General features: G+C 49.4%; 1 protein-coding gene across 6 annotated transcripts in view; it reads left to right on the forward strand.

Annotated features, from left to right (window-relative positions):
* GAB3 (GRB2 associated binding protein 3) overlaps positions 1–21,469 on the forward strand; it is a 75,888-nt gene that overhangs the window by 29,207 nt on the left and 25,212 nt on the right. For 4 of the 6 annotated variants that reach the window (XR_007124797.1, XM_047716128.1, XM_047716129.1 and 1 more), the window contains exons 2-4: positions 12,417–12,720; positions 14,750–15,041; positions 15,413–15,888. Coding sequence is in view for 5 of the 6 variants with exons in the window: in XM_047716125.1 (XP_047572081.1) it covers positions 12,417–12,720; positions 14,750–15,041; positions 15,413–15,888 (1,072 nt within the window). In the remaining variant the exon portion in view is untranslated. The remainder of the gene's footprint in view (positions 1–12,416; positions 12,721–14,749; positions 15,042–15,412; positions 15,889–21,469) is intronic. The other 2 variants (XM_047716126.1, XM_047716127.1) reach the window with 2 other exon arrangements.

Genomic DNA, 21,469 nt, shown 5'->3' on the forward strand with positions numbered 1-21,469 from the left:
GGGTGGTGGCACTGAGCCAGGACAAAGAGGAGCAGTATAATGTGCTCCTGGAAATTCCCGACCTGCTGCCCTTGGGGCCCATGGCTTTTGCAGTCCCCCTTGGCAAGGAAGTAGAAGGCGGAGAGAAAGTAGAACATTATCCAGAATTCTGTTTCTTTGATGATTTTCACCTTTTGCAACCCATAAACACACCCCAAACTTCCTGAGCATTTTCATGGCGAAACCACTGGGAAGAGAATGGGGAGCTCCAAGTCATTACCAAATGCTCCCCTTCATCTCGTGTTCTGGGACCACGTCCAAGATTCCTGGGGTCCTTAGAAATGGCAAGCAGTGACCGAGTTGTTAGGTTTTCTAAACACTAACTAGCACTGGCTAAGTGTACTTCGATAGCAGCACGCCAACAAGAAAAACCCGATAGGGGAAACCTGCTTGTAGAGGAACAGTGATGAGGAAGGTTGTAAGAGGAAATGAAAAGTCAGTAAATCGGGCAAGGCCAAGTCTTATTTCTCTTTTCCTTTCTTCCTCTGTGTCTCCTGGACTCTGGAGAAGAATGTATGTAAAGGGCCAGAAATAGTCCACTTTGGGAGACCGATAAGGGGAAATGGTTCTCAGAGTTCTGTGGGCTAACGCAATCTTTGCTGAAAGGGCTCTAGTGAGTGACTGTGAGGGTAACACTCCGTCACTGCTTCCCCCCACACGCTTCCCAGTAAATGCAGGAATGACAAGAGCAACCAGCTGGAAAACCTGCCTGCTGACGTTTCCAGACACCTTGCTGGGTCACCAACCAACCCCCACTGTTTTCTTTCTCCTTTAATTTCAATTGAATTTTAAAGAAGATTTTATTTATTTATTTATTTATTTATTTGACACACACACACACCACACACACACACAGAGATGGAGAAGCACTGAGCAGGGAGCCTGACATGTGACTCTATCTCAGAACTCTGAACCGAAGGCAGATGCCCAACCACTTGGGCCACTGAGGCGCCCCTAATTTCAACTAATTTGTATTCAACTTCTTAAGTTTAAGAATGTTCTTGAACACTGAAAGGGGAGCTGTGAAACTTGGATTAATGAACAAGACCCTTCATGTCTTTGAGGACCAGCTTCCTTTTCTGGAAGATCAGCCCGTGTAGGCTGTCCTCTGTCCGCGCGGCACCTTCTGTTGCAGCATTTGGCCCACAAGGGCTCGGTGGGCATCACAGGGACCTGCTTTTCACGGGGTCCAGCCAGTGAACGTCCTTTCACCGGAGCGTCGAGTCCGTCTGCCTTTAATGCGCCTGTCTGTGCGCTTGGGCAGAAATCAAGCATCTTGTTGGCGCCTTCTGTTTGCCCCGCCCTTGGAGATTTCCTTTGCTGTGCCTTCCTGGTTTCTTCCGGATCGAGGCTCTGTCTGTAACTTGTTTAACTAGATCCCCAAGCGGCTGGCGGCCTTCTCTAATTCCCTTAGTGTCTCTTGCACGAGCAGCCAGTGACATGGGCCCATCACGTGTCGCACACGCACTCACAGTGGCATGTGGAGCTTCATGTGAGCACCGCGGCTGTTCAGCACGACAGTCCTTCCCAGCACACCTGGCGGCTGTGGTGTGTGCCAAGACCGTGAAAGCCGCTGGAGACACTTTGGGGCCTGGCAGGATCGGAACAGGCCTGAGCCGGCAAGGAAGAGCAGGCTGTGAGCTGTGTTTCCCCGCCGAGCGGAGGCGTCCCCTGTGGGTGCGGCAATCGGGACAGCAGCGGCGGAAGCGCTCAGAGCCGTGGGAATCGGAGCCATCGACTTTCTGCTCTTGGCCAGGAGAGAGCAAGCCCAGAGGCCCACACGGGCCCCCTAACGGGTTAAGTCCGAAACTGCCGAGGCTGAAAGGACAGCCGAAGGGTCACAGCCCGAGCGCTCGCTGCAGCTGCACATGGGCCTTGCTCCTTCGGCCGAGTGGGAGCGCCTGGCTCCGAGGTAGCTCGCGGACCCGTCCTGTGCAGAGGAAATGATTTCACAGCTTTGGGATTTCACCGCTGCAGAGGGGGCAGGGGGCCAACTCCTCTGGAATGAAGGGACAGTAATCACTCTGGCCAGAGAAGCAGTTTAACCCCGAGGTGTCTCTTTAGAACCTCAGAGACTTTCAGGATGTTTCTCTGTTCATTTCAGTATCTCTCAACAATAGACACAATCCAGACAGGCCTCTTTAGTTTTACGGGAGTGAATTCTGGAGCCCAAACTTGCTCGAACCCAGCCAGGTACATGTCACTGTGCAAGTGCAATTGAGTGCACAAATAAAGTGCTCCAAGTTCAGCTTTGATTGTCTTAGTTACCAATAAAAGCTCATCGTACATGTGCTTAGCTGATCCTTCTCACACGCCACTTTCTTCCTAGTTGATTTGAAAGCCTGGGACCACAGTGCCTGAGGGGTCTGGTTAGTGGAGCATCTGCCTTCGGCTCAGGTCATGATCCTAGGATCCTGGGATCGAGGCCCACTGCTCCTTGGGGACTCTCCTTCCCTCTCTCCCACTGCCTGCCACTCCCCCTGCTCATGCACTCTCTATCAAATAAATAAATAAAATCTTTTTTTAAAAGTTTTTAAAAAAGATTTTATTAATTTATTTGACACACAGAGAGATCACAAGTAGGCACAGCGGCAGGCATGGGAGGGGGAGCAGGCTCCCTGCCGAGCAGAGAGCCCAATGCAGGGCTCAATCCCAGGACCCTGAGATCATGACCTGAGCCGAAGGCAGAGCCTTAACCCACTGAGCCACCCAGGTGCTCCAATAAATAAAATCTTTGGAAAAAAAAACAAAAACAAATAAAGTCTAGTACCAAGCCTTGCCTGACTACCTGAGGTCCAGCTCAGAGATCATGTCTACCTCGTTCTGCATCACATCCCCAGTTCTTGGCACAATCCCGGTGATTGGGTTTCTTATGAACCCACAGAGCTAGTCCTGTTTCTTAGGAGGAGTATTTTAAACTTAGGTCTGTGATACCATGAAATTGTATGGAATCCATTCACTCAAGAAGCATCAGCCCACGGAATAAAGCCGTGACCCACACACAAGGCCTCTGCTAGGCACAGTGGGGCACAGAGGGGGGCGGGGGAACAGACAGCAAATCTCAAACGACAAGAAAAATGCCAGGTATTAGCAGTGGCCTAGAGGGAAAAGCTAGGGTGATGTTGTGGGGAAGGCATGTGGCTGGGCCCTTGAATTTAGATGAGCAGAGAAGGTTTCTGAAGACATGACAATGAAGTTGAAGCCTCAGTGACAGGAACATCAAAAAAAACACCAGTTCATATGGGATTTCCTAGGCCGTATTAGACTTTGGATTTTACTGTTAAAGCATCAGGAAACCTCCAGAAGGGGCTAATGAATGGAACAACATGATATGATTTCGGTCACTTAGAGGTCACTGACTTCTCTGTCGAGAACAAATTTATTGCGGGTGTTGAGAGTGGATGTGGGTGACTCGGGCCAGGGTGGTTGTAGGTGCTGCGGACAGAGAAGTGGGTTGATTTGGAATGTTTTGAAAGCAGAGTTCACAGGACTTGTTAATGCTTTGGATGTGCAAGGTGGAAGCAAAGATCACAGCATGGTTTGGATTTAGAAGATGGATGCGTGAGGGTAGCATTTCCTGAGAGACTGGAAGGCTGGAAGAGGAATGAATTTGAGGGCCATGAAATTGAGAGCTTAGTTTGGGCATGTTAAGTTTAAGAGATAGATATGTAAGTGGAAATATCTGATTTGGTTACATGGGTCCGAAGTTCTCAGGAAAAATCCAGGTTGGAAGCATACTTTTGTGAATCATCATCAAATACATAGTAGTCGACGGGTATGAAAGTCCAAGAGGCCACTAAAGGAGAGTGTTGTGTAGCTCGATAAGGGAAGGCAGTCCAGAAGGGACGGTGGAGGGGGGTGTGTGTGGGAGAGAGAGTGAGAGTGAGAGAGAGAAGGACAGAGCGGGCACATGCACATTTCTGATGAGAGAAGGTCTGTGCATTTCATCATGTCTCTAAGGGGCTCATAAGCCATAAAACCTGAGGAATTCTCTGCTGAAATGGTCACCTTGAGACTGTGGTTCGGAGACAGATGGATTCTGCTTGTCTTCACAGGGCTCTGAGCTATAAGCAGATTGTTTGGAGAAGTTTCATGAAGCTGCCTTGCATTTCTGTCGGGCCTGAGGCTCCAGACCAAACGCTGCTGTCCAGAATGCCCTTCCCCTTCAGGGGAGGTTTTGTGTGTACTGTGTCTCTTGACTTCCTCCTTTCTTCTCGACTCTGGCCGCTTACTTCTAGAAAGGGGGGCTGCCGATTTCGGCTCCCTGGAGGGGAGGCCCAGGAAAGGGCATTGTCAGCAGCTGCCTGGGTGTTTCTGTTCGTTTTTCTCCCTGCTCTGTGTTTCACATTCACTGGTCACTCAGGAGACTCCGTTTCTCACCTCCACAGAAGTTCCATTTGCTTCTTGTCGATTTCTCCTGTCATGATCTACATGTTTTCCTTTAAACCTCAAACAGACATTATTCTGTCATCTCTGTGATTTTTAGGTCTCTGTGCATTAACTGATCTTTTTCCTGATGACGAGCCCCATTTTCCTGGCTCCTTCCATATTTTAGTAGTTTGGGGGCGATTATTTACACTGTAAATGTTATAGTGTAGACTATCTGGATTTTGTTGTCTTCCTTTACAAAGTGTTGAACTTCGTTTGGCAGGCGATTCAGTAACTGGAAAATCGGCTTGATCCGTCCAAGGCTGTTGCTGCTTCTTTGTTTTGTTTTTTAAAGATTGATTGATTGATTGATTGATGAGAGCATGGGAAGGACAGAGGGAGAAGCAGACTCCCTGCTGAGGGCAGAGCCCAACATGGGGCTTGATCCCAGGACTCTGGGATCATGACCTGAGCTGGAGGCAGCAGCTCAACCGACTGAGCCCCCCAGTCCCGCCCCGTCCCAGACTTATTTTTAAGCTTTCTTTGGGCAAGTCTAGAGTGGTTACACTCCAGGGCCAGTTTGGCCTCTTTCTAACTCTAAGCTGTGTCCTTTCTAGAGTTTTTACCCAATGTCTCTGGCTCTTCCTCCGCAGCTGATCAGAGCTCCCAATGCATTCCAGTGTTGTGCACGCCCTGTGGGTGGTTCAGTCTGTGTCTCTGGTAGCTGTCACCGGATTCCGCTCATGAAGCTGACCCCACACGTGCTTGCTAGGTTCCACCAAGTTACAGGGAATTCCTGTGCAGATCTCTGCAACCCCTTCCTTACCCGGCTCCCTCCTCTCTGCCCCCCCCTCCCCCCGGTCCACAAACTTCTGTTGCCTCAGCCATCCAGGGTTGTGATCTCTGTCTTCTCAGCTCTGCAAGGCTGCTACACCCTGCGTGGGACCCCCTGCCTTCAGTGTAGGCTAGAAATGCACCCACAGGCTGTAAAGCCAGGGCACTCCTTGGGCTGACCTCTTTTGTTTCTCTTCTCATCCAGGTCACAGTCCTGCGCTGACTGTCATCCAGTGTCTAAAAGCAGTTGGTGCATATACTTGGTCTAGTTTTCTAGTTGGTTTTGTGGTTAGGAGATAGATAAGTATAGTGCCAGGGACACCAACGGTTTCAGAAGCTAGAAGTCTGATGGGGCACCTGGGTGGCTCAGTTGTTAAGCCTCTGCCTTTGGCTCAGATCATGATCCTAGGGTCCTGGGATCGAGCCCCGAGTCGGGTTCCCTGCTCAGCGGGGAGCCTGCTTCTCTCTCTCCTACTCCCCCTGCTTGTGTTCCCTCTCTCGCTGTGTCTCTCTCTGTCCAATAAATAAAATCTTAGAAAAAAAAAGAAGCTAGAAGTCTGAGGCCCAGATGTCAGCAGGGTTGATTCATTCTGAGAGCTGAGATGGATCTCTCCCAGGCCTCTGTCCTTGCCTTGTCAATAGCCATCTCCTCTTTCTGCGTCTTCATGACACATACCTTCGTGCATGCGTCCATATGAACCGGGGGCGGGGCAACATAGTTCAACCTATCACAGTGATGTTCAGACTCAAGTCTCACTTGTATGTTGGTACAGACCAGGAGGTGTTTGTAAATTATGAAGGCAGCAAGTTAGGTTGGTTTAAGAGGAGAACAAACACAGCTTTTACTCTTAGAAGGATGAGATTCAGTTACTCTGCGACTGTTTCCATAAAAATGCAGAGACCTGTGATCGAGACATGCCTTCCTGGAGGAGCTCAGTGGTAGCACAAACACTTTTCCACAAGGTTACAGGATGTTGCAGGTTTCTGTTGTTAGAGATGATACTGGTGGGGAGGTAATGAGTCAGCTTGGTGGCTGTGGCAGGAAAGGCTGATGGGAAACAGATCTCTGATTATCAGAGCTGGACGAGCCCTCACAACCCATTAGTGCATGGCGGGGTTTATGGGTTCCAGAAGGGGAGAAGCAGTTTCCCCAGGGCAAGCAGTGCCTTGTGCCCTGGTGAAAACCAGGCCCATCCTCATTTTATAAGTTTCTTTCTTTCTTTTTTTTTTTATAAGTTACTTTCAGATTGAGAATGTTTCTCTGTCCATTTCTCATTGCTTCCCCGTGATGACAGCGGATGGGAGGCAGGCCAGGGCACAGCATTTCCATTGGCAGATGCTGAGCTTCCCAGCAGTGGAGCTAACTGCTCAAGGTCACCCAGAAAGTCAGATTCTACTTCTACTTCTACTCCAGCCCCTCCCCATTTTTGCAGTCCGTTTCTCTAAATCAGAATTTCGGCTGATTGTTTGCGTCGTGGTTTTGCTTTCTAGATCCTCTCGGTGCAGGACACGCTCATCTTCACGGTCTACCCTGAACTGTTGACTTCCCTCCTTTCCATCTTGGCTTCCCGAGCCACTCGTGACCTGCCCAGCAGAGGAGGTCCGAGGAGAGAGAAGGTGGAGACCCGTGCAGCCATGAAACCCGGCCATCCCGCACTTTCACACGTCAGCAGCTCCCAAGTGAGAAGAGACAGCAGCCCTCAGGCCTCTCATCCTCTGTGGGTCTAGAACTTTTCTGACAAACCTTCGCTTTGTGCACAGAGCCTGGCATGTGGTAGGCACTTAGTAACTGTTTATCCAATGGATCTGTGAACATGGCCTCCAGAGGAATTGTTTTCAAATCCTTTTTATCGGGGCGCCTGGGGGACTAAGTTGGTTAGGTGTTAAGCATCTGCCTTTAGCTTGGGTCATAGTCCCAGGGTTCTGGGATGGAGCCCTGCATCGGGCTCCCTGCTCAGAGGGGAGTCCGCTTCTCCCTCTCCTCTGCCCCTCTTCCCGCTCATGTTTGCTTGCTGTCTCTCAAATAAATAAAATCTTTATTTTTAAAAAACATTTTATTTATTTGTCAGAGAGAGGGAACACAAGCAGGGGGAGTGGGAGAGAGAGAAGCAGGCTCCCCGCTGAGCAGAGAGCCTGATGCGGGACTCGATCCCAGGACCCTAGGATCATAACCTGAGCCGAAGGCAGATGCTCAACCACCTGAGCCACCCAGCCGTCCCTAAATAAAATCTTAAAAAAAAAATTAAGTTTGGGGGCACCTGGGTAGCTAGGATGGTTAAGTGTCTACTTTCAGCTCAGGTTATCATCTCTAGGTCCTGGGATCAAGTCCCACATCAGGCTCCCTGCTCAGCGGGGAGTCTGCTTCTCCCTCTGCCTCTGTCTCTCCCCGCAGCTCCTGCGTTCTTTCTCTCTCTCTCTGTCTGAAATGAATAAATAAAATCTTTAAAGATAAATAAAGTTTTGATCTCATAAACAGCATTCCTCCCATCCTTTTATTTTTCTCATCGTTGATCTGGGGAAGAACCTGGGCCTTTGAGATGCCAAATTTCCCACAGTCTGGGTTTTGGCTGATGACAGCCCATGCTAGGCTCCTGAAAGCACAGAACGTCTTCATGTTTTGCTTCCAGAGCTAGCAATTGTTGATGCTTAATATGCATCCTTACTAATTCGCCAGGGACAGCAAAATGCTGGTACTCTAATTCTATCATTTATTTTCCCTTATGAGTCAGAATACATTTATAAAAACATGTTTCCCTTCATCTTCCGGGTGGTCTGGCTCATAGGAGAAGGAGGGTAATGACCAGTTTGTACCATTAATGGAGTGGCTCCCTCCCACCCTCTGAGGATGAAATTTTTTTCTTCTCTTTTTTAAAAAACTTTTATTTTTTTTAAAGATTTTATTTATTTATTTGACAGATAGAGATCACAAGTAGGCAGAGAGGCAGGCAGAGAGTGAGGGGGAAGCAGGCTCCCTGCTGAGCAGAGAGCCTGATGCGGGGCTTGATCCCAGGGCCCTGAGATCATGACCTGAGCTGAGGGTAGAGGCTTAACCCACTGAGCCACCCAGGTGCTCCTTTTTCTTCTCTTTTAATATCATGATGAACACATGAATTTAAACATAGCTGATGGATTTCCAGCCACTGTAATAGGTATATTTATTAAGGGTCAAAATGTTCCATATTTGGCCAGTACAAGCTTCTTTAAGTTGGCTCTAGAGTCCCTCTGACATGACTCTGGTCAGATCTGATAACTTCCTTGTGGCCCTGTTTCATTGTATCTTTCTCTTTTTAAAGTTTATTATTTTTAAGTAATCTCTACACCCCTACACCCAACATGGGGCTCGAACTGACAACCCTGAAATCAAGACTGAGCCAGCCAGGCATCCCTGCTCTATTTCAATGCAAAGAGCTTCACTATGGTGCTGGCCAGCTGCTTTCAGATGTCACATGTCTCCCACTTCCAGAAGGGCTGCCTGGTTAACGGGGCATCTGCTGGTCCCTCTTCTCCCTCTGCCGCTCCCCCAACTCACACGTGCACGTGCTTGCTCTCAAATAAATACAATCTTTTTAAAAAAAAATACAAAATAAAACAATGAAACCCTGCGGGAGGGCCTGCTGGTGAGTTGTGCTGCCTCCTCTGGAAGTTACTGGGCGCCTGCCATTTTTCCTTCTGCTTCCACTCCTGCTGCCCGGGCCTGCGGAACTCCCAGCCCTCGTATGGTTTAGGCCTCTTCAATCCCAGTACCTGTAGTTCTTACTATGATGGCAAGGAGCCCTTTAGCAACAACCATCAGGAGATTGTGAAGAAATCTAAGTGTATTACTTACAAGACCCAGAACACCTGCGGCCACACAGCAAGGCTGTAGGTAGAAGAATGCTCACGGGGGCTGGGGTTCTGCTTTTATTAGGGCTGAGGGTGGGGCTTAGGGTTTCCTGGGTTCATTGTTGGTGAGTTTGAAGCACGAGCGTGGGAAGAGAAGAAACAAGCGGCCCGAATGGTCACTTACCAAAATCCGCCAGGGTCTCTGGAACAGAGGTGCCTCAGTGGGGCAAGGGGCCCTGCTCCCCATCTGGTGCTGTGTCTCTGAAGTGGGTGTCTGGGGGATGCAAAGCCTGACTGGGACACTTGCATTACAGGAAGGCACGAGGGAGCCGTCGTGGAAGCCCTCCCTCCACAGCTTGCGCTGGCCGGGCGCCGCGCCTGTGCCCCATGCGCCTGCCTCCCCGCGGTCCCCATGCTGTTGCGAGCCTCAGGAGGCCATCAGGAGGCGGCTGCTGAACAGAGGAGTGACCCCAGACACGGCCGTGTCTTTCTCCTCAGCGCTCCCGCTGCTCCTGGCTGACCCCTCCGCAGGCCGCCTCGGCGCTCGGTCGGAATCTTCCCGTTTCCTGTTTCTGCCCCTTTGCCATCCCGGCCGCGCGGCAGGCTCGTCTCCGGACTGGCTCGCAGCGGCTTCTCTGTGTTTGCCGTCTGCTGGGACGCATGCTGACTCTCAGTATTACTCCCTCCGAACTGCTGTCGAAGGAAGAGAAAGCTGTTCCCATAAAACTGAGAGCAGTTCAGTTGAAACTTGGCTCCGCGCTCAGTTTGAGTTCCTCTTTTACAGTCTCTTTTGGGAAGTACCATACAGTTCCTCTTCACAGTTCCCGACCGAAGTTGCCTTTGGAAAGTTCAGGGTACCCAGAGTCCCCGTGAAGGCTTTCCTTAGCAGGTGCACCGGGTGTTCCTGCATCCTCTGGACCCTTCGCAGGGCCCACACCTTCTCAGGGGACCCAGGGATTAGGTTTCATGTCCCTGTTTGCCCAGTTCCCATCCCCCCACGTCCCAAAGCCTGCAGCGATGCTCAAGCTCCTTCTCTTCCCATCCGAGGCCCTGTGTTTGCGACAAGAATTTATGGACCCAGCCGCTTTTCTGTCCCTCCTGTTCTTTCTCCTGTCTTAAAAACAAGGACTTAATTACATGCTTTGTCCCTCTTCTGAGTGGCCCGCCCTGTCCTCAGATGTTCACAGTGTCCGTAAAGGCAGAACCGGCCGGGGCTCACCTGCTAGGCACCGATTCCCCTCCTTGTCCCGACCCAGCATGAAGCGGCACCTTTGCCTTCTCGTGGCTGCCCCTCGCCATGGCCTCAGAAGGGTTTACTGGTCTGAGGTGTAACGGTCGGCCGTTGGGCTGAGTGGCCTTCTGCCCCTCAGGGCCTGACCAGCTTCTCTGCTGCACTGGAGCTCGAGTGCCCTGGGCAGGGAGGGCATCACGAATGCTCCAGACGGGGGCTTTTCCTTCCCCCCTGGCCTCTTGGTCGGTGGGCTTTTAAATGTGTCAGCCACCCGTGAAGCCCGAGATACAAAACACTTCCTGTCCCAGTGGCCGTCACGCCTCCTGCTGTTGCACCTGCTGCTCAGAAGAGCCGCGCACAGAGCTGTAAATCTCTGCACTTGCCCTTGGCAGCTGCAACGGTGAGGAGATCCCGTGTAGAAGAGCCCGCCGTAGCCGGCAGCCCGTGACCCTTGTCCGTGCCCCGCTCTTCCTAGCAGAAAGCGAGGTGTCCAGTGTGGGGAAATGGGGAACCTGAGGAAGGTCTCCTCCAGGAGATGGTGGGAAGTTTACAGATACCGAGGACTCCTTACAACGGCAGGGCCGCGGTCAATTGCAAATTCACGTCTTTTCCTAGGCTTCATACCCCAGGATGGAGCTCCTCTAGGTCCGGGGACGTGGGTGTCTGCGGAGCCATGTCTTGGTGCTGGTTTCTTTGGAACATCATTGTCTTTTCTGAGCATGGACTAAGGTTTCCCTGATCATTTTACCTTGGCGCTTGGCTCTTTCTGAGATCCCGTGGCTTGGAACAAGTTCCCTTTACGTGTTACAGCATTTCTCCGCAGGGCCCGACAGTCACCCCCTCCGCCCTTGGCCTTCAGGACACGCAAAACACACCTCTTTTCAGATGCCCCCTGGGGCGTCCCAATCCCTGATGAGGAAACACTGATTTAGGAGGTGAATGCTTAAGTGTTTTTCATCTGAAAAAAAAAAAAAATCCTCAGGCGCCTGGGTGGCTCAGGTCTGTGTTCGTTCGGCTCAGGTCATGGTCCCTGGGGCCTGGGATGGAGTCTCGTAACGGGCTCCCTGCTCAGAGGGGAGCCTGCTTCTCCCTCTTCCTCTGCCTCTACCCCTGCTTGTGCGTGCTGTTCCTCTCTGAGAAATAAATAAAATCTTTCAGAAAACATACCTTGGGGACGCCTAGGTGACTTGGTTGGTTGAGTGACTTGGTTTTGGCTCGGTCGTTGTCTCAGAGGGGTGGGACTGAGCCCTGAGTCAGGCTCTGTGCTCAGCGTGTCATCTGTTGAAAATTCTCTCTCCCTCTCCCTCTGCCCCTTGTATTGCTTGTTTCGTTCTGTTAAAAAAAAAAAAATCCTTTGGCCTAGAGGTGTTCCAGTCTATAGTCACACACTTGTGAAGGGTTGGCCACAGAGCCCACTGTCCTATTTTTACCTCACGCTCACTACAGCTCCTCCTGTGCTCACTTGAGTTCACATCCCTTCCTTAGGGATTAGCATTAGTTCATTTTTCCAAACCTCAATGTTCTCATATGGAAAACGGACATCAAAATAGTGACTTCTTCCAAGTATAGCTTGGAGACTAAACGGGTTATTGTGAAGCCCTTGGGGCTTTACAGCAAGACAGTCGTCCACTTCAGATGGCGATGACTCTGTCTGTCAAACGTGTGTGTCTTCTCTTGCCGGGCAGTTGTGTAGAGGTGTGCTAGAGGGTTCTGGCAGTGGTGGGCAGTCCTCAGTTGTATCTGATTTGAGAGTCTGATCTTGGCTTTTGGACCGCGATGGAGGGTGGTAAACCAGCTGTCTCCTCACCGGTCACCAGGGGCTTTAGTGGGCGCGTGTGTCCATTTCTATCATGTCCCTGTGCCACGTGGGCGCGTGTGTCCATTTCTATCATGTCCCTGTGCCACGTGGGCGCGTGTGTCCATTTCTATCATGTCCCTGTGCCACGTGGCTGCCGAAAGGCTGTCCTTGCAGCCACTGGCTAGAGCCAGCTTGAAGGCGGTACGCGCCGCGTTCCAGCCGAGGTTGGTGGCCTTGGCCTGATTTCACGGAGGTGACCCAGTGAGTTCTCCGCTGTCCTCGTCAGGACGGTAAGTAAGTCCCTGTCGCCTTGCCTCTCCGCAGGCCTGGCGCCGGCGCTGGTTCGTGCTCCGGCGGGGCCGCATGAGTGGCAGCCCAGACGTGCTGGAGTACTACCGCAGCAAGCACGCAAGCAAGCCCATCCGCGCCATCGACCTGAGCGAGTGCGCCGTCTGGAGGCACGTGGGCCCTGGCTTCCTGCGCAAGGAGTTTCAGAATAATTTCGTATTCATCGTCAAGACGACTTCACGTACCTTTTATCTGGTAGCCAAGACCGAGGTGGAGATGCTGGTGTGGGTGTACAGCATCAGTCAGGTCTGCAATCTGGGCCAGCTGGAGGAGGGCGCAGGTGAGAGGGGGAAGGGTGGGGAGATGGGGGGGACGTGGCCGCAGGGGGGTGGGGGCACCAGTGGCGATGCTGACCATCGCTGCTTCCAGTGTGTGTGGACAGGCTCCAGGACATCTCAGTCACATTCTGCCTTTACTGCATCTGTGCTGCGGCACAGTTGGGTGGCACATGTACCTGGTTCGAATGTGCCACAGGAGAGGTGCGGTGAAGGTAGAACGTGGCTGCTGCTGATTTCCTGGAAATATTAAATATCAGCGTTTTTTATTAATTCATGGAACCCCAGGTTTTCTGTTGTCGATCGGGCTTTTCAGCAGTGGGTGGTAAAAAGCCAGAACTCTCATATCTCATATCTCCCATCGGCTTGAGGTTTGTGCAAAGCAAATTAGCTTTGAGGTTGCTGTGGGCTCTTCCTCCTGTTCTCTTCCTCTCCCCTTTGCCTGCTTTCTCTTGCTCTCGCTCACTCTCACTCTTGCTCTCTTGCATCCACATGTACTCCTGTGTTGTATACCGAAGTTACACTTTGCTTACCTGTGCGATCTTGAATCTGATCTCCTTTCGCATCAGTTCTAAACTGCAGTCGCCAACCCCGTCAACATCGCGCTTCTCACCGACCCCCTGGAAACACATCGAACGCTAGGTGGCGCTGCAGCGTGTTTCCTGGGAAACTTCAGTCTCATCACTGAGCTTCCGGAGCACTGGAATAAAAGGAAACGATGCGATGGCAAAGCCCTTTATTCTTGCTACAAGGGTTGAAGCTTCCTTACGAAGCCACAGTGAGTCCTTCCTGGCCAGAGTCCAACCGATGCAAAGAAGGCGAGCGTCCCTGACCAACTCTTCCAGGCTTCCTGCTCACTCCCAGCCACCCTAGTCCCCACCTTCAGCCCAACACTTCTGTGTCCATGTGCCAAGGTGTGTGTCCCCTCTGTTGCTTGCCTCATGCAGGAGTTATCATAAAACATAGATACTCCACGTATTTCCCAGTATTCAAAGAAGAACAGGAATGAGTCAGAACCTGGCAGAAAATAGGCAGGTCTGGCAAGAATTTGGAAGAAGCCAGAAACCACCCCTAGGACCCTTATCATTCCCTGTAGTCCCCCCTTGTCAGTTCTTAGAAGGATGTAAGAGCATAGTCCTCTTCATCTGAGAATAACACCCAGGCCATTTCTTGTGGCTTTTCACATGAAGTGTTTGGTCCTGTATCCAGCAGCCCTAGCTGGTCACTGCCTCGGGTGTACTTTGGCCGGGAGCTCTGCTAACTGCTCTCGTGCATGAGCTCATCTTGTCCCCAGACCAAGTTTGTGGTCTACGTGCTATTAGCATCTCTGCCTTACAAAGAAGCAAACCGGCAGCAGGTCGGTAGCTAACCCACAGTTCCAACAGCAAACAGCACACCCTGGACTTGAACTCAGACAGTTCTGTACCAGTGGGACGCAGGAATCCCAAACTCGTGCCAGTGGGGTTCAAAGGGGAGATAAAAACAGGCTTTTCACTGGCCAGTTCTGAGTGTTATGCTTCTTGAGAAATGGCGGCTTTCCCAGCCATCGCACCCTATTTCCTTCTTTCCTTTTCCTTACACATCATTACCAGGATTATTTATGTTTCACTTGTCTGTCTCCTCCAGCGGTTGTAGACTCCAGGGAGGCCAGAGTCTGTCCTAGCAGACTTGAAAGAGCACTGTGAGCGCAGTGCGTGCACTGGGATATCTTGTCCAGGCAGGCATAGACACGCATGTCTGTGTGCATGCGCATGGACGATGCGCGCACACATTCTGTGGAACATACGTGTGTGTTGAGTGAATAAACAGTCACGCGGGGCTACGGCCAAGAGCCATAAAGAAGCTGTAAGTAGACTACGTTAGTGCAGACTTCGAGGCCAAGAATGCTTCACTTTTTTTACTCTTAATTGATTCAACACTTCAGTCTTGGAACATGGGCCTTCTTCCCCAGACATTGTTTATAGCTCGGGGAAATGGTCGCCTCCGTCATGGCAAACACCAGCTGTGATTTGCATCTTCTGTTTGGCCTTGTAGATGCTGCCGGAGGATGGGTGAGTGAGTGCTGTAGCCGCCCTTCACCGTTAACCTGGGCAACACTTTCCCCGGCAGATCCAACCGAGAGCTGCTCTTGCGGGCCCCCTGCCCTCCAGCCGGCGCCAGGCAACTGCCTTCCCAGCGGCCGCACCCCCAGCGCCTCTGGGCTGAGAGGTGACGTAAGCACGGATTTCGTGGCCGCTGAGGACAACAGAAGCGAGTCAGAGTTTCTGCCCCTTCCTGACTATCTGATTCTGTCCAACTGTGAGACTGGACCACCGCGACAGGCCAGGTACGCTTCCATGCTCGTCTGTGTCCGTGGAACCTCCACTGCCTCCTGGGCACTGCCATGGGCCGGGTCTGCTTAGCCGTGGCATCTTGGAGTGGGTGTGTCTCCTTCACTTCTTCCTGCCGCAGCCGAGGTGGGGACAGAGCGCCGTCAGCCCGGGGATGACTCATGCATGTGGCTTTTGTGTCTGACCTTGCGTCCCCATATGTGTCTGAGCCGATGTCCTGCATCCAGGGATTGGTGGGGGCGGGGATGACAGTGGCAGCGTGGGAAAGAGGCCAGCTCGGCTTCCGTGGCACGGAGGTGGCTTTTGTCTTGTCACTTCCGCCAAGGACCTGCTGCGTTCGGTCACACGTCCTGCTTTCTTCCCGCAGTCTGCCCAGCAGATGTGACAGCTGCTCGACCTCGGAGCGCTCACTGGAGCAGGTTTCATCCGATGACGTCTTCGTCGACGGCCCACCGTCTGTGGCCCCCGCTGGCTCAGGCCGCCCCTTGCGCCGTGGGAGCAGCTCCCAGAAGGTGCCTTCCCTGCAGCCGCAGGCCACCCTGACATGGAGCAGGGACAGCACTGGGCCGGCCAGGGATCGCTGCTCTTCGCCACTGCCGGAAACACCCTTAAATGCCACCGTTCAGGTCGACAAGAACCAAGGTCTCCTGCCCTACGAAGCCGCAGAACGCGACCTGGCGTCCGGCACGCCGCCGCCGCGCCCCCCGAAGCCGAGCCACCTCTCCGAGCGGCGCCAGGAGCAGCCGCCGGTGGGCAGCGCACGCCACGTTGGGAGGCCGGAGAGCACTGCGGCGCCGAGAAGGGTCTCTCTCTCCGGCTTAGATAACGTGAGCACCTGGAAAGGTAAGTGGTGGACCAGCTTAGACCGCGAAGCCTGCCTCCTCTGTCCTTGCATCCGTGTGCGGATGTCGCCGGCGCCCCCCCTCCCCCGCCACCCAGCCGCTGTGCTTGTCCCACGTGGCTGGGCCGCCTGATGCTCACAGCTCGCCTTCAAGTCCGGCCGCCGGTACAGATAAGAGGGTCCCTGGGACTGCTGAAGGAAGAGCCCTTGTCCCTTACCATGCCCCTGTCCGTGATGGGCTCCCCACCCGGGCCTAAGCTCCTGGGCTGGGTTTGGAGTCACTCAAAGCCCCACTGGTACAGGAGCTGAGATCTCTTGCCTCGGCTCAGCCAGGTTGCAGTCTTCGGCTGTCACAGGCACAGTGAGAAGAGAGATGGTAGACCTTAGCTCTTTTCTTTTCCAACTATCCCATTGGCCCTATTCATCGCCCCACGCCATAGGGGTCCCTCCAGGTTGAGCTGACCGTCCACTAGGGGTGTAGCTTTTCACCCGGCTGTCACCATCAATGTAATTCTCACCCAGCCCTATCACTGCGGTCTGTTGCCATGCCCTCCTAGAGCCCTCTTTTCCCTTTTTCTCTAAAGCTGTTTATTCTGATGGGGTTTCCTTGCTGCCTCCCTCCCTCTCTCTCTCCCTCTCTCTGCCCCCAGAGCCCCCAACCACTGTCCCAACCAAAGATGATCACTCCGGCACTGCTACCTCTAAGGTCATATCTTAAAGGAATTCTGCAAGTTTAAGGAACACAGACTCATTCTGGCTGTAGTGCTAACTCACTCTGGCGAAGGTCTCCCCCAGTGTCCCTAGTGATGCGACCTTTACGTGTTACTTTCTGCCAACCTCAGTGAGACAAGCACATGCTGACTGCACAAAGGATCTTAGTGTGCTAAAGTGTGAATGGTGGCCAAAAGGGGAAACTGAAGGACTGTGTAAGCAGATTCTGGAAAGCAAAATGACCACACCAGTAGAATGATGGACTGTGAAAATGGATCAGAAGTCTCCAACTGAAAGGGTGCCTGGTCAGCTCAGTCTGTAGAGCACGTGACTCTTGACCTTGGGTTGTAAGTTCAAGCCCCACACAGGGTGTAGAGAGAACTTAAAAAGTAAAATCTTTTTAAAAAGGTATCAAAGGACAAAAAAATTGAAATAATTCAAAACTTTAAGACAGACCTAAAACAATTGTATTCTTTTACACGAAGGCAACAAAGTCTCATCAAAATAAAACTCATTAGAACAGAGGTTTTGACCATGAAACGAAGACCCAAAGCAACAGTGAAGGACAGAAGCAACATGGGTCCAATAAAGCAGAAGGAATATGTCAGATTGATTGTTCTGCCTTCCCCACTGAGGTCGACCTGGACTTGATGCTTGCCTGTGACCGCAGAGTAGACTCAATATTCATTATTTTCCACATAGATCGCCACCCAGTGACCCAGCACCCCTGATGGCAAAGGCCCTCGATCCTGACATCATGACCCAAGCCGAAGGCAGGGACTTAACCCACTGAGCCACCCAGGCGCCCCTCTTTAGTCTATTTTAATAGACTATTCAGATTATCTATATTTTTCAAACAATCTGTTTATTTCTCCTCATTTTTCAAATTTACTGTCATAAAATTGATTATAATAGCCTCTTGCTATCTGTAGGGTCTTATTATAGACCCTGTTATAGCTTCTTTTCATTCCTGTTATTGATAATGCTGGTCTTCATCTGTTTTTCTTAGTCAGTCTTGCTGGCAGTTTATCAGTTTTACTAGTTATTTTGTTTTAAGTAAGCTCTACACCCAAAATGGGGCTTGTACTCATGACCCCGAGATCAAGAGTCACGTGCTCTACCCACTGAGCCAGCCAGGTGCCCCTGTTTTGCTTTGTTTTTTGTTTCCTTTTCTTTTGTTTGTTTGTTTGTTTAATCAGAGTACAAGTTTTGGTTTTGTTGAATTTTTTTCCAGTTGTATATTTGTTTTCTGTTGCATTAATTTTTGCTCATACCTTTATTCTTTTCCTTCCTTCTTGGGTCAACAAACTGTGGCCTATGGGCCAAATGTGACCAGCAGCCTGTTCCTTACAGCCCACCAAGAATGGGAGTTTTAAAAAAAAATACTCTCTGGTTCTTTTGACCCCTGTTGTACTTCCTTGGAGGTAATTTGCATATTTTCCTGAATTCTTTTAATGGGTGGGTGGCTTATTGAATTTCTGCCTTTGTTTTTTTACCTAACGTACATGTTTAAGGCTACAGATTTTCAGCCTTATAGCCCTATAGCCACATCCCACACTTCTTGAGATATCATATTTTCACTTTCATTCTGTTCAAAATATTTTCTGGTTTTCATTGTAGCCTCTTCTTTGCCCCATGCATTATTTAAAACTGCATTTCTTCATTTCCAAACCTGAGAAATTTCTAGTGATTTTTCTCATCGATTATATTCTGGTTTGAGAACATCCTCTAGTTCAGTCCTTGGAAATCTGAGATTTCTTTTGCAGCAGAGCACAGAAGTATTTCTGTGGATAATCAGAATGTACCAAAAAGTATACAGGGTACCCTGGTCAGGTTCTTCAGTGGTCATGTCATTCATCCCTCCTCTGTCTGCACTGATTTTCTGTTTCCTTGTTGTAGCAGTTACCGAGAGCTGTATTCAAGTCTGCCCCTATGACTGAAGAGTGTCTCTTTCTCCTTTATAATTCTGTCAGGTTTTTCTGTGTATAATTTACAGCTATGTCATTAATTATATACCTCTTTTTTAAAAAAGATTTTGTCTATTATTTGAGAGAGAGAGAATGCGAGCATGAGAGGAAAGAGGTCAGCGGGAGAAGCAGACTCCCTGTCAAGCAAGGAGCCCGATGTGGGACTCGATCCCGGGACTCCAGGATCATGACCTGAGCTGAAGGCAGTTGCTTAACCAACTGAGCCACCCATGCCACCCTAGTTACATACCTCTTATAATTTTGTATTTTCCTAGTGAATTGAAACTTTTATCGATTTGTCATGACTCTCTAGTAATGTTTTTGTCTTAAAGTCTGTTTTATGATACTGACACACTATGTTTGTGTCAAGTACTAAATACTACTAAGTACTAACCAGCATTCTGTTGGTTAGTATTGGCATGGTGCATGTTTTCTCATTATTTGGCTTTCATCTATTCTGTGACTAACTTTTAGATAGGTTTCTTATAAAAACATAGAGCTATTTTCTGTATTGTTATTTCAGTTTTCATCTATTCTGACAGTCTTTCTCTTTTCTTTTCTTTTCTTTTTTGATTTTTTTAAAGATTTTATTTATTTGTCAGAGAGAGAGAGCGCAAGCAGGGGGAGCAGCAGACAGAGGGAGAAGCAGACTCCCTGCTGAGCAAGGAGTGCAATGTGGGGCTCCATCCCAGGACCCGGGATCATGACCCAAGCCAAAGACAGATGCTTAACACTGGAAAGGTTAACCTATGTACATTAATTAGATTCATTTTTCCCATTTTATCTTGTGGTTTCTGTTTTTCCTGTTTGTACAAAATTTCTTACATGTAATCTCATTCCTTGTTTTCTTCTGAATTGAGTTTGCTACCTCTTTTCAGTTTTGTTTTTTTACCTGTTTTCGCTTTTATTTTTTATTATTTTTTATTTTTTATTTTTTTAAAATATTTTATTTATTTATTTGACAGACAGAGATCACAAGTAGGTGGGGGTGGGGGTGAGGAAGCAGGCTCCCCGCTGAGCAGAGAGCCCGATGCGGGGCTCGATCCCAGAACCCCAGGATCATGACCCGAGCTGAAGGCAGAGGCTTAACCCACTGAGCCACCCACGTGCCCCTGTTTTCACGTTTAATCTCTACTAATTTAGAAGTTATACATTCCCTTTCTATTTTTAGTGATTACCTTCTACTTTTTTTATCCTGCATACTTAACTTAGTATCTGAAATTTATCAATATCCTTACTCTTCTCCCAACGTGATGCAAAGACGTTAGAATACTAACACCATGTAGTATTTTACTTCTGTCTTAGTTTTTTAAATCCCATAGGGTAAACATTGGTATTATTTTATTCAGTCATTTTTTAATCTTTTTTTTTAATTTTTTTAAATTTTTTAAATTTATTTTCAGCATAACAGTATTCATTGTTTTTGTACCACACCCAGTGTCATTCAGTCATTTTTTTAAAGTTTCACTTACATTAAGTATTTTTCTAGTTTATCATTACTTCTGGCATCTCCTAAATTCACTCTGGGATGATTTTAATTCTTTTTGTGGCTTATGGATTCACAGTTACTATATTCAAATATTGCCTCTCCATTGTCCTGAGTTTTTCAAATATTGCCTATCCATATTCCCTGTTTTCCTCTCGGGGCCCAATTACGTGTATTCTAGATTTCACACTCTGTCTTTTGTGTGTTTCTTGAATTCTTTTTTTTATATTTTTAAGATTTTATTGATTTATTTGAGAGAGAGCAAGCAAGAATGAGAACGACAGAGAGCATGAGCAGGGGGTGGGAGGGACAGAGGGAGAGGGAGAAGCAGGCTCCCCACTGAGCAAGGAGCCCGACACGGGGCTTGATCCCGGGACCCTGGGATCATGACCTGAGCTGAAGGCAGATGCTTAATGACTGGGCCACCCAGGCGCCCCTTGAATTCTTTTTTACATATTTCATCTCTTTGTACTGAATTCTAGTAATTTCAGTTTTTGAAGTCTCTCTTCAGTTGTGCCTAACCTGTTGCTTAACTCATATTTTGAGTCCAAATTTCATAATAAACGGGCTCTGCTAAGTGACTACCTCACTGAGGGCACTTCTGGTTTCAAATCATGCCCCCAACTCTTCCTCCTCCAAGAAGAAAAAAGGATAGACAATGAAAAGTCTCCTTTGCACCTCTGTCTCCTGTTTGCTCTTTCCATATCACCCATATCCTTCTTGAGAATTTTCTGGATATTCAAGAGAATATGCATATATAATCTTCTACTTTTTAATGCAAATAGTACCATTCTTACACTTTACTGTATCCATTGATTGTCCTTTCAAGAATATATCTTGGATATTATTCAGCCATAAAAAAGAATAAAAAAGAGGGGTGCCTGGCTAGCTCAGTCAGTAGAGCATGTGACTCTTGATCTTGTAATTATGAGTTCAAGCCCCACATTGGGTGTAGAGATTACTTAAAAATAAAGTCTTTAAAAAAAGAGAGTGAAATCTTGCCATTTGCAATGACATGGAGGGAGCTAGAGACTATAATGCTAAGTGAAGTAAATAAGTCAGAGAAAGACAAATAGCATATGAGCAAAGGGAAAAAGAGAGAGAGGCAAACCAAAAAAACAGACTCTTAACTGTAGAGAACACACTGGTGGTCACCAGAGAGGAGGGTGGTGAGGGGATGGGGGAAACAGCTGGTGTGGATGAAGGAGGGCACCTGTGATGGGCATCAGGTGGTTAAAATAAAAATTTTGTATATTTTTTAAAGATTTTGTTTATTTATTTATTTGAGAGAGAGAAAGAGAGTGAGTAGAAGCAGGGAGACCAGGACAGGGAGAAGCAGGCTCCCCACTGAGCAGAGAGCCCGACGTGGGGCTCTATCCCAGGACCCTGGGATCATGACCTGAGCCGAAGGCAGAGGCT

Source organism: Lutra lutra, chromosome X, assembly GCF_902655055.1.
Source record: "Lutra lutra chromosome X, mLutLut1.2, whole genome shotgun sequence".
NCBI lineage: Eukaryota > Metazoa > Chordata > Mammalia > Carnivora > Mustelidae > Lutra > Lutra lutra.